General features: G+C 36.5%; 1 protein-coding gene across 1 annotated transcript; it reads left to right on the forward strand.

Annotated features, from left to right (window-relative positions):
* Window positions 1-202: 202 nt before the first annotated feature.
* On the forward strand, window positions 203-12,046 carry LOC148046557 (vomeronasal type-2 receptor 26-like). The gene is made up of 6 exons (XM_087714840.1): window positions 203-375; window positions 2,513-2,804; window positions 3,097-3,954; window positions 5,273-5,500; window positions 8,081-8,207; window positions 11,151-12,046. Exons 1-6 carry the CDS (start codon window positions 203-205, stop codon window positions 12,044-12,046), a joined length of 2,574 nt encoding a protein of 857 aa, XP_087570966.1.
* Window positions 12,047-13,669: the final 1,623 nt, after the last annotated feature.

Raw genomic sequence — 13,669 nt, forward strand, 5'->3', positions numbered from 1 at the left:
AGGTAGGATTAAGTATTTCATCTGTGACACTTCATTTTCTTGACTTTGGATAAAATTCTTTATCTTAACTTTAGATATAGTTAATGAATGGTCCTTAATTGAATGGTAACAAAGGATCTCCTGTTTGATGTCTACAATGCCTATGTATTACAATGAATTGGTTATATTCAGAACATTGGTTTTACTTTTTATTCCAACTATGATGGGCATTTCTCATCCTGGCACCTGCAAACTTAGCTATCCTCTTCCAATTGTTCATAAATATTATCAGTCTGGAGATTTAATTATTGCTGCTATCATTGTTCAAATTATCTTTCTTACAAATGAAGTAACTTTTCAAAGCCTTCCTAATTATGAAGTCCTAGATCAGTACCTGTAAGTATAAGACTACTTCTACTCTTCCTCCTCACACTGCACCTCCTCTTCCCCCTCATGGACACCTAAATATATTTCCTGTCACTTTTGTGCTTAACTGTTTTGGTTGCTAGTTAATTGGTAGGACCCATTCTAGTGACCATATTTAGTCTTTTTTTTAATTCCAGAACTAAAATACACTTTATCTGTCCTAATACTGATGTTTAAATTGAGATGAATATTATTAGTCTTGTGGAAAGTACAAAAAAGTTTGACTAAACTAAATATTGCACAAGCTCACTGGTTAATCAGGAGGGGTTTTTTTCCCCTTTTACTTCATCCAGATATAAAACAGGAAATCATTGAGTCATAATTTAGGTTATAATAGGTCTAGGGTGTAAAATGGAGCTGTCTTCCTTCCCTTAGAAAATATAGATAAGATATAGATAATACGGTATGAATTTCTTTCTCCTCAAGAATCTTCCTTCTTTCAACAAAGTCCTCTGTTGAATGTAAAAAAATTGACTAATCTAAATATTGCAGAGGTCCCTGATTAATCTTGTTTTTCATTTCATCCATATATATCACTGGAAACCCTCTAGTACATTTTTTTAGGCTGTTATACTTCTAGGGTGTGAAAAGGAAAGGCTTCATTTCTTCAGGAAATACTGGAATAGGATAGAAACATAGAAACTGAGGGAAGAGTATTTTTCTCTGATGATGGAACATGTGTTTTTCCCAAGCCTGTTTAAATTCAATAAAATTTAGTGGGTGATTGGTCACTATTCTTTCTTTTTAATACTTTCCAACAACTTTGGAATTTTCCTCCTGTCAGTCAGAGATTATTCCCTCATGTTCCTGAGTTTTACTTAATATTGAAAATACTGAGGGGGAAATAGAAAATTATTAATATACAAATATATGTTTAAAAGATGATATGTGTAGAACTATTACAATAGAAAATAAAAGGAGGAAGAGAGAATTTAAGATGGTTATGTAAAAACAGAACTGGGTTTGTTCGAACGCCATCCCAATAACATAACAGACTGAAAAGGAAAATAGGTAAACACTGCAACGGATGGAGGGAAGGCACAGAGGAGGAGAGGGAAAGGTAGGAAGCAGTTAAGGAGAGGGAAGGAAGAAAGGGAAAAGGCAAAGAAGAAAGGGAGTGGTAGTAAAAGCAGGAGAGAGGTAGGAAGGGGAAAAAGGGGAGGAATGGGGGAGAGGAAGGGGAAGAAGTAAAGAGAAAGGAGAGGAGAAAAGAAGAAGGTGGAGAAGAAAGGACGGTAGGGGAAAAGGAGAGGGAAGAAGAAGTAGGGTTGCTGTAAAACAAGTTGGATATACAGGATGGCAGGAAAACAATCTTTAAAATATTTTTAAAGTCTTAGGCACAGAATTTGATTTGTTATAAATTTAAAAACATAACACATAATATTAATAATATTTATAAGAATATATATTTGTGAATGTATGCATGAGAAATAAAACTAAAACTTTTTTTAAAGAAAATGCTGCCTTCTAGAACCTTACTCATATTTTTATTATAATTAAAGGTTTCAATCATAACTATAACCCAAACCCTGATTTCATTCTATCTTCCAGGCTGAAAATATTATGCTCTTCCAACCTTTACTGATATGTTATGTCCCTCAAACCTTGCACCATTTTTGTTGCCCATCTCTGGACCCACTCAATATTACCAATAACTTTTTTTTAAGTGAGGTCCTGAGAACTGGAAACATAATTCCATAGGGGAGTGACTTAACATAATGTTAAGTAGCCACAACTAGGTCAGTAATGCCTAGTGGATACTATCTATGGCTAATATTTACTAGTGGACAAATTCCAGATGTCCAGAACAAATAATGGGCACTAATTTAAATCTTGACAGAAGATGCAGAAAAACAGAGTTGGAACAATTCAGACAATTGTTTTCCAATCTATTCTAAAAAAGTTCAGTTAGTGGAACATTCATGTATTTTCTGGAGGGAAGTTCTTGCACTAATTAGTTGTTTGAACTGTCAGGAGATTTCTCCTTAGTTCTGGGGTGCTTCTCTCATTGATTAGTTTCCATCCATTATGAATACATATATTCCAATTAAAACAGCTGTCCAATCTAAAAGTGAAATATATTGACATAATATAACTCTCACTAAAGGTTCATCACTCATAATTATCAGCACATATTGGCTCTGGCATTTGCTGTAAAGGAGATCAATGAACATTCTGGAATTTTGCCCAATGTTAGCTTTGGTTTCCAAATTGCTACTGACTATCCTAAGGAAATTACAACTTATCAATTAGCAATGGAATTTCTATCTACAAAAGATGACTTTATACCCAATTACAAATGTAATGACCAGACCAACACGATAGCTGTGATTGGAGGACCCTATATTAACACCTGTTTCAATATGGCAATCTCTCTACACAACTACAAATTTCCCCAGGTGAGATAAAAATGGATCAATATGAGAGGTTCAACAGGTATTTATTATATTCAAAAGGTGGGTCACTAAAATGAACATTTGAGCAAGTAAGATTATTTTGAAAGGGCTGTTCCTTTTTGTTTGATGAGCAAAGCTGCAGATGTCATGTAAAACTAATGTTTAGTACCCTATTTTTGTTTTCCATCAAAACTCAGAGAATAGATTAAATAAATACAACATGCATTGGTGTTTAATTATTTTTATTTTGGAAGAGATCCTTCATTTTTATGTTCTACTGACTTTCTCCATTTAGATCACATATGGATCAGCTCCATTCATGACTACTGAAACAGCAATGTTTGTCAAATGGATGTTCCCAGATGAAACCCATCAAATTAAAGCGATACTGCACTTATTGTTGTATTTTGAATGGACCTGGGTTGGGTTAGTTTCTATGTATGAAGAAGATAGGGACAGGTTCATTCAAAAGAGACTTTCCACTTTTTCAGAAAGAGGAATCTGCTTTGACTTTATAGAATGTCTTCAACCAATGAAGTATGGTAATGCAGCTGATGAGTGGATCGAAGGGACAGGTAAAATATTCAAGGTGATCATGGAAAGTACAGCAATTGCAGTTATCTTAAGTGCTGAAAATACCGGCTTGGTACCTTTGAGACTAATGATCTATTTTTTCAATTATGATAATATTCCAAAGGAGAGAACAGCCAAAGTTTGGATCATGACAGCCCAGATGGAATTCACCACTATTCTACTGCAAAGGCCATTGCCCATTGATTTTCTCCATGGTGCTCTTTCCTTTGCAATTCATTCAAAAGAGCCCACTGGATTCCCACAATTTATACAGAAGAGAAACCCAAATTTAGAAAAAGGTGATGGATTCATTAAGGATTTCTGGAAAGATGCATTTGAATGCTCATTCTCTAGTGATATTGCAGATGGGAATGCTGAAAAGATCTGCACTGGAGAAGAGAAGCTGGAGACTCTTCCTAATTCTGTCTTTGAGACCACCATGAATGCGCATAGTTACAGCGTCTACAATGCAGTCTATGCTGTGGCACATGCTCTGAAGGCCATGCGCTCTGCCAAACTGAAACGGGGGCCAAAAATGAATGAGAGGATATGGAAGCTCTTCCTCCGATCACCTTGGCAAGTAATGTTGGCTAATACAAAATTTGGGGAAATCATTAAGTACCAGAATAGGAGACCAATTTTGTGTTTTGTTGTGTTGTGCTGTTTTAACAGTTAGAACACTTTACAGGTAGTTTTGAAAGCTACATAGAAGTACTTGATATTTTCATATGAAAGAAAATTAAAAAATTGAATATCAATCTAAGGCTTATATAGAGACCCAGAAATATACGGACTTCATTTTATGTTTAAAATGGTATTTGCCAAATTGTATTCAATCCATTATGTTTGACAATTTTATATATAGAGACTTGAAAAATGCTGCTGAATAGCATTATTACTCCTCAGCAGCTGAATTTTTGCCTTGCTAAGATTCAGATGTGCCAAGGGAATGTTTTTCATAAATAAACTGTAGTGCCTTTGTTTTTCCTTGAAGTTTTTCCAATTCAGTTCAGAGGTGAATAAGCTTCTTAAGGTGAGAATCAAAATTTCTTCAAGGAAAAAAAAAAGAAAGTCCAGTTGTTTTTTGGAAAAAGTACCCTTGGGACAAAAATAATGTGGATGACTGAGAATCTCCACAGACATTAAGAATGAAACAATAATAAAAAGAAAAAAATAACAAGAAATCTTGTGAAAATAGAAATAGTGTTACTTCCAGTGAATAACAAATTTGTCAATGAATCACATGAAGAATATTTTAAGTTTATCCCCCCTCCAAATAACTCTGGATAGAAGTAAAAGCCATCTTGTCCTAAAATTACCTGCCTCAGAGAATTCTACCTTCCCTAGACGAATTCCTTTTTTATGACCCTGTCATCCCTTAATTCAGGGTAGAGATGGAGCAACTGAATGCACCTTAGTGTATACTGGCTGGATGCCCTTCCTGACACCACACAGAGTTCACAGCAGATATTTTCTCTTTGTGTCCTCATGGAGAAATATCTGTCACTGCTTAGGATTGAACTCTTAAACCTCTCAATGGGATGCAAGAGTGGCCACCATGCCACACTCTGTCTTGCCTATTATGTAGCAGGACACCGAATTCCCGATTTCTGAAATGCTCTTTCAAAGCAAAGGGATTTCTCAGATCTGTCCCTTTCTTGGTTTTCTCCTGGAATTCTCATGTGACAGTTTTTCAGCTGAGAGTTGAAAATGCCCTTGATAAAACTATATTTTTTTACCAGTTTGAAATAGTGTGGACTGAGCCAAAATGGAACAGCTGGCCTTTCTTTAAGCCTACACAAAATTGAAAGAAACAAATTGAAATTTTCGCATCCCCTTCAAAGATTCTTGATAATTTTCCTGGTTTTTTTCTCTCTTTTTTTGTCATTTTCCTTTAGCTCCACCATTTCTTGCAACAAGTCTCCTTTAACAACAGTGCTGGAGAACAGGTTTCTTTCGGCTACAATGGAGAATTAGAAACTGGACTTGATATTTTCAATTGGGTCACATTTCCAAACAAGTCCTTTCTGAAAAACCAAATTGGGAAGATTGACCCCATGGCTCTCCCAGACAAGCTACTCACCATTTCTGGCAAGGAAGCTGTTTGGCCTCTCATGTTTAACCAGGTACGTTTCATTTTTCCCTTTTCCTGAAATTATTAGTCACACATTGATGGAGTAAATCATGGGTGTCAATCTGGCAGCCCATAGGTTAGATCCGTCAGGCGCAGGCAATGCTCATCCCAGATCCATGAAGGGGAAAAATGTCATGATACATCACATAACAGCAACATAATGCTGTAACTTTGATACCCATGGAATAAATAATTAGACAATCACAATCACAACAACATTTGGAGTAAGCAAGCATTTAGCAGTCCGTGTGTCATTTATTCAAATTATAATGACACTGAAAAAATATGTATGGCCACTTTTCACACATAACCATAGCAGCATCCCCAATGGTCATGTGATCATATGCCATTTTAAACAATAAATATTAACATTAAAATTGATTTTAGGCTGACAAGATGAGAAGGAAGGGGGGAGGTAGGATCTTAGCTTAGTCCTTTAACCACCCCCAGAATGATGTTTCCACTTTGAAGCTCCAAGTGTCAGTCCCGCAAGCCATCCTTTCTTTTGGACCTCAGGCCTGCCACACTTTCTATTATTCTACTATGCATTTTTATATTGTGGAAAAATAGGAGGGGAGAGTATATAGAGTTGGGTGATATGTAGCCATTACAAAATCCTTTCTAGAAAGCCATGGTCATCCTTTGTCTTTGCACCTGGCTGGAACTGGATGGCTGGAAGCTGCCAGCATGGCAGTGGAGGATTAGACCATTTGATGGACTTGTGGGTGTAGGGCAGGTTCCTCCCAGTGTATGCCAGAAGAGGTAGTGAAAAATCTGGCGTACCAGACCAGACCAATAGTAATGATGGCCTGGCCATGCCCCCAAACCTTCATCAGAAGCTTTTTTTTAAAGCCCGTTTGCCTGCTGGTTCAGGCAAGGTAAAAGAGGTTTTAAAAACTGAGAGAGAGAGTGAGGGTGGGTGGGGAGGAAGGGAAGGAAGAAAGGAAAAGAAAGAAAAAGAAAGAAGGAAACTCACTTTTTACCTGGTAGATTCAGCAAAGGAGAAAAACAAATGCTGTCATTTTAAATTGGAATCCGGTATGGCTGGTTGTGAAATTCTGGGAGTCCACAAGTCTTAATGATGCAAACTTTAAATTGAAACCTGCTTTAAATTGAAATGCTGCTCAAAAGGAAGTTTGCCAAGTGAAATTCAATAGTTTGTTTCTAGGTCAACTGAACAACAAACTGTATAAAAGGTAGAATTCTATTATGTTTTTGAAGTTTTGGGGTTGGTGCAATATGGGCTTTGTGTTTCTAAAAGTGTTTGGATCATTCCCAGCTTGAGAATGGAGCCAAACTTTCTATAGTGTCATTATCTCTATCTGGCAGGAATGTGGAATGAGCCTTTCTGGGAGTAATATTTTATCTGGAGGGGGGGGGGGGTTGGTTGCTTCCCATAGAGGGAAGGGAGAAAGAAAGAAAGAAAGAAAGAAAGAAAGAAAGAAAGAAAGAAAGAAAGAAAGAAAGAAAGAAAGAAAGAAAGAAAGAAAGACAGCACAGTAGAAGGCTACTCATAGGTTATCTCGTCGAACCCCATATTGCAGCAGGAAACCTTTCATTGTCAGGATTATTTTGATGCCTCTAACAGAGAGAAAAATTGCCAGAAAGGAGAAGGAGTTTACTAGGACAAGGCTGCCATGCAGAAGAAGGCAGAGATAGTCCTTTAATTATAACTACAATTGAGCCCAAAATTTTGGTTGCTAAGCAAGAGTGTTGTTAATTGAGATTCACCACATTTTGCTCAATCCATGACATCTCCTGGTAAGTGACATGACTGCCAAGCCCACCCAATTACATGACTAACAGCCCACGTCCACAAAATAGGCCACACTCACATAATAGTAGATAGTAAAAAAAATTGAAACCCACCCCTGGTGTAGGGGCAGGATCTTGAACTTCAACTGGGTGGGAAAACCTGAAAGCTTTCAGATTCAGGTTTTCCCAGATGTGCCAACATGGCTCTTTTAATAAATTGAAACTTTGAGGAATGCTTTGCCTTGGATTCTGATGTACTTTTGGATGCTATTTGGAACCTGAATATAAAGCTGAGGTATCTATCTATCTATCTATCTATCTATCTATCTATCTATCTATCTATCTATCTATCTATCTATCTATCTATCTATCTATCTCTTTCATTTATCAATCTATCTGTCTGTCTGTCTATCTATCTATCGATCTATCATCAATATATCATCTATCCATCTGTCTAATTAAAATGCAGCATCATTCCCACTAAGATTGCACATTACCTATAAAATTCATTAAAGGGGAAGAATATGTATATATATTTTTTCTAAAAATAAAATATAAACTGATCAGCGAAATAAAGGATATTCTTATCCAGATTCTTATCTGTTTCTACATTTGTAACGCAGTCATTTATCTATAATTGTATACAGACAAATTTTATATTTATCATTTTTAAGGGATAGTAACTCCACCAGTGAGCTTACAGCAAGAAGATGCAACACCAATTCTTGGGTTAAATATGAAGAGTTTGCATATGTATAATTGATGAAAAGAATATTCTACCAAAAATAAGTTCAATTCTCATTTTATTTATGAGCAGACATTGCCTCTTTCCATCTGTAACAAGAAGTGTCCTCTTGGCCATAGCAAGGTGAAAGTGGAAGGAAAATTATCCTGTTGCTATGACTGTAAATTATGTCCAGAAGGGAAGATAGCTGATCAATTGGGTAAGCAATGGACTATGTTAAATGTATCAAATATATAATAAATATAAACAGGGGCTGAATATTAATAAATATTGGATTCAGAATAGAACTGGGATTTTGGATGTCTTCTAGTCCAACTCTCTGCTCAAGCAGAAGATCATAGACCACTTTTTGGAATGACATGCTAAAGTCTATACTATATATAGTATAATCTCTACTATACTATCTCCAAAGCATTTCGATGGTCTACTAATTTAGACATTTCGTCAAAGAATGAAATAAGATTGGTTTGTCATGATCTATTTTTTACAAACCAACCTGGGCTGGCTTTTAGTTATAGCTTTATTAGTTTCTAGATGTTTGAAGGTTTGTTTTTTCCCCAGCATCTTCCCAGGTATTGATGTTAGGCTGATTGATTTGTAGTTTCCTGGGTCTGTATTATTTCCCCTCTTTTAAAGATGGGAACCACATCACCTTTTTTTGAATACTAAGGTAATTCATCAGCGTTCCAGGTTTATTTATTTATTTATTTATTTATTTATTTATTTATTTATTTATTTATTTATTTATTTATTTATTTATTTATTTATTTATTTATTTATTTATTTATTTATTTATTTATTTGACTTATATATCTCTTCATAGGGCTTTTAGCCCTTTCTAAGCGGTTTACAGATTTTTAGCAAATTGAGTCAGCAAATTGCCCCCACAGTCTGGGTCCTCATTTCACTCACCTCGGAAGGATGGATGGCTGAGTCAACCTTGAGCCGGTGAGATTTGAACCGCTGAACTGCAGATAATAGTCAGCTGAAGTGGCCTGCAGTACCGCACCCTAACCACTGTGCCACCTCAGCTCTTCTATCATTTTTGAATGATATAGTACAATGGTTCTGCCAGCTTCTTCAGAACGCTAGGATGTAAACCATCAGGTCCCGGTTATTTATATTTGTCAAGATCAGGTAGTTGTTTTCCACCCCATTTCTTGCTTCTTTTAATTTTTATTTCTAGCATGTCTTTTTACAGTTAGGTTTTTGGTAGGTTGAGCTATAGCTTATTTTTGCATGAAGACCGAGCCAAAGAATGACTTAAGCAGCTCTGCTTTCTCTCTCCTGCCTGTTACTTCCTTGCCATCTTCCCTCTTTAGTGGACCTACAGTTTCCTTAACTTTTTTTCTTTTTATTTAGATGTTGAAAGAAACTTTAAAAATTACCTTTGACTTAGGTTGCTAGTCTTTGTTCATTCTGAGTCTTAGCTTTCCTGACTTCATCTTTGCAGATTCCAGCTACATGCTGGGATTCTGCCTTAGTTATGTGTCCCCTCTTGTTTTTGTTCTTGTCCTTTTTGTCTTTCAGTTTATCAGAAGGATCTTTGTGCAACCATGCTGGTTTCTTCTTGGATTTCTTGTTTTTCATTTTCAGTGGTATTGTATTGCTGTGGGCTTTTATGATCATATTTTTCAGAGTTTCCCACACTGCTTGAGTTGTTTTCCCCATTAGGATTTTCATATATGGAATGTTTCATAGGCTCTCTCCAAGTTTGTTAAAATCAGCTCTTTTAAAATTTAAGGTACTGGCTGTATTAGGTTCTATTGTTTGTGTTTGCATTATATTGAATTCCCGTATGACATGGTCACTATCACCGAAAAGTCTGGCAATTTCAACTCCCTCTATCATTTGTTCTCTATTAGTAAGAATTAGGTCTAGTGTAATTTTTTCCTCTAGTGCCCTCCTCTATCTTTTAGATAAAGTTGTCACATATGTTGGTAAGGAATCTATTTGATCTCTGATTTGCTGCAGAGTTTCTCTCCCAGTTGATATCAGTGTAGAGTCTCTCATTAGTTCAATGGTATATTCCCTACATACCTTTGTTAGTTCTTTTGCAGAATGATCGTCTATTTCTTCTTCTTGGTTGGAGAGCCTGCAATATATGCCTATACCAATGTGATTCTTTTTTTCCCTTTCATATTGATCTCTATAGATTTGAGGAGGTTTTGTATCTTCATCATTGCAGGCTCAGGCTGTTCAATGCTAACTTGGACTATTAATAGATTCCTCAGATTTGAATTCTTTTTTCGTATGTTTCTTTCAAAAATTATAAACAGTTTTTACCAGGAACTTTTGTCCTCTGATTTTGGGAGTAAAGGCAACTTAGCTTTTGTAATTTTTCCATGTTTCAACTTGTTTCTTCTTTCTATTCTACCTAGATAATTGTTTTTGTTTGTTTCCTTTTTGATTGAATGAACGACTTTGAATGTATACGTTTTCCTATTTCATACAATAAACCTAGGTGGCTTACCCCAACCTTTAAAAATATATTTATTTAATCACAAGGTGTCATACTAATCAGCCTAATGAGTTAGCCCCCATCCTACTCCAACACATTGGGGGAATAGCAAAGGTTTCCCAGCCTGCCACAAGGATAAAAGGTTAGGAACGCCTCTACACTTGATCTTAGCCAAAAGGCCAAGAAGCAATAAGAATACTTCATAATTCAGGTAGATGAGTGTTACAAAATCCTGGAAATTACAAAGATAAAACTCCAAACTCTTATATGACAACGTTTAACACAAACGATCTGGGGCATGCCCATCAATCTGACTTATTGACAAAGCTAGATACTATTTAACGTGGTCTCACATATACCTTGACCCACTGACATTCAGAGATATAATGGTGATAAACAGCAATTTGAATTCCATGTGGTAAGCAACTATGGGTCAGTATAGCTCATGCAGGAGTAGTAGGAATAGTGAGTTATGGAACACACATACTGTAAGTCCATGTGACATTACATTGCTGACTAGTTATTGCTTTGAAATATTCTTTAAGGGAAGCACCATATAAAGGGAATCAAATAATCCAAATGGGAGCTTACTAAATCTGCAGAATGCAATAAATTTAGTACTGAAAATGAAATGATGACACTTCAAAACAATAAAGTTACTATGAATGGTTTTTTCCCCAGACTTGGATGACTGTTTCCCATGTCCAGAGGATCAATATCCAAACAAGGATAAGGATAGTTGCCTTCCAAAACATATAATATACTTAACTTATCAAGAACCTCTGGGGATTTCTTTGGCGGTGATTGCAATCTCCTTTTCCATCATCTCAGCTGCGGTGCTCGGGATATTCATGAAGTATCAGGACACACCTATTGTTAAAGCCAATAATAGGAACCTCACTTATAGCCTTCTCATTGCTCTCCTGCTCTCTTTCCTTTGCAGTTTGCTCTTCTTTGGGCAACCTGACCAAGTGAAATGTCTCTTGCGACAAACCGCTTTTGGCATCCTCTTCTCTGTAGCTCTTTCTTGTATATTGGGGAAAACAATCATAGTGGTCCTGGCTTTCATGGCCACCAAGCCTGGATCCAAAATTAGAAAATGGGTGGGGAAAGGGCTGGCTCTCTCTATTGTCCTATCTTGCTCCCTGACACAGTTTTGCATTTGTCTGTTGTGGCTTATAATTTCTCCTCCCTTCCCAGATTCTGACATGCACTCCATGGCTGAAGAAATTGTTCTGCAATGTAATGAAGGTTCAACAGCAATGTTTTATACAGTCCTTAGCTTTTTGGGGTTCTTGACTGCTGTCAGTTTCACTGTGGCCTTCCTAGCTAGAAATTTGCCTGACAGCTTTAATGAAGCCAAATTTATTACCTTCAGCATGTTGGTCTTTTGCAGTGTTTGGGTGTCATTTGTTCCCACCTATTTGAGTACCAAGGGGAAATACATGGTGGCTGTGGAAATCTTCTCCATTTTGGCTTCAGCATCTGGTTTACTGGGCTGCATCTTTTTCCCCAAATGCTATATCATTATTTTGAGACCTGATCTAAACAAGAAGAAACAATTAATGAAGAAATGAAAATGATCCTTTGTATAAAGCTGAATTGGTTACTTTTAGCAGTTTCTGATTCTGTATTCTTTCTTCCATCATCACATCAATATGACATGCAAACCCATTGCATTGAGAATTTCATTTCAAATGTTCTGCATCTTTTCTTTGAATTGTTAGGTAACTATTCTGAGCCCTAATCAGAATAGTAAGGGATAGCTAATCAAGGAGAAGATATTACAAATATTTTAGTGATATCATGTGGATTAATGTAAAAATGAATGGATTTAAATCCTGCATCTCATGAACTTTGCAGCATCCCTGTCAAAAGGCAAGACAATGCCTATTTTTATACCACCCATAATACCAAATGAATTCCTGGTATATGTGAAACCCAAAAATTTCTCATCTTTGTGGTGTTTTGAGTTGCTGATAATAAAAAAAAGTGATAACATGAGTATATTATTTGCCACTTTAAGGTCCCCCAATATTCCCCCTAATCATACAGAAAAAATCCAATTAACATACCTTTCCACAATTCTCAAAGTTTGACAGCCACTTTGGTGTAGCAGGTAAGGTGATAGGCCAGAAACAATGCAGCCAACTGTTTTTTCTCTAGTTCACTCATGAAAGCCTAGTAGATATGTTGTTCTGGAAACTGTGGAGACATGTTTCAAGTTGATAATATTGGAGATGATCTTCTCAGTTTTCCTGAGAATGTTATTTATGATGACCACTGTCCCACTATTGATGAGTTCTTTTATTAAGACATATTCTTCATTTGGGTTTTAATCTGATGGTGAACATAATAATTGTAGACATCCAACTCATTGTTGCATTCATCTGGGTGTATCCATGCATTGTTGTTATCCTAGTCAGCCATTTAGTCATGTGTTTCCCGTGGCCTCTCTTTGGGTCAGTACTGCTCAATAAATAAATGAAAAAGAATAAAGTTTTTGACTCATTTGTTCAGCTGGGTTCTCTTTATCTATTTTTAAGACTTGTGTGGAAAATATATTACACTTTAATTATTGTTTTAGGCAAAAACATCAAAAACTAAAATGGATTCATAAACATTTAAGTGTCAATGTATCTTTCAGGGATCCAAGAATACTGTACACTGAGGAGTAGGTAAAGCTACGGAATACACATGGCTTCATCAATCTGCCAGCGGAAAGGTCATAGCTGGCATGCCATGTAAGTTAAAGGTAGTTAACTTGGTCATTTCCAACTCAAGGGGGTGGTGCTCATCTCCATTTCAAAGTCAAAGAACCAGCACTTCCTGAAGACATATCTATGGTCATATGGCTGGCATGACTAAATGCCGAAGGTGCATGGAACGTTATTACTTTCCTACCAGAGATGGTTCCTATTTTTTCTACTTGCATTTTTACATGCTTTTGAACTGCTAGGTTGGTAGAACCTGGGAGAAGTAACAGCAACTCTCTCCATTACGCGGTGCTAGGGATTCAAACCACCAAATTGCCAACTTTCTGATTGAAAAACTTAGCATCTTAGCCACTGAGCCACTGTGCCCCCAGACATGTAAGGTACCACAAATGTTCTCCTGATTGGTGCATTATCACAAAGATCTGCACCAGAGAGAGCAGAAGGAACATTCTAAAAATGCCCATCTGTTAGTTGGGGAAGCAT

Source organism: Thamnophis sirtalis, unplaced genomic scaffold, assembly GCF_051295495.1.
Source record: "Thamnophis sirtalis isolate CommonGarterSnake01/CBP01778 unplaced genomic scaffold, rThaSir2_p1.2 scaffold_4, whole genome shotgun sequence".
Classification (NCBI taxonomy): Eukaryota; Metazoa; Chordata; class Lepidosauria; order Squamata; family Natricidae; genus Thamnophis; species Thamnophis sirtalis.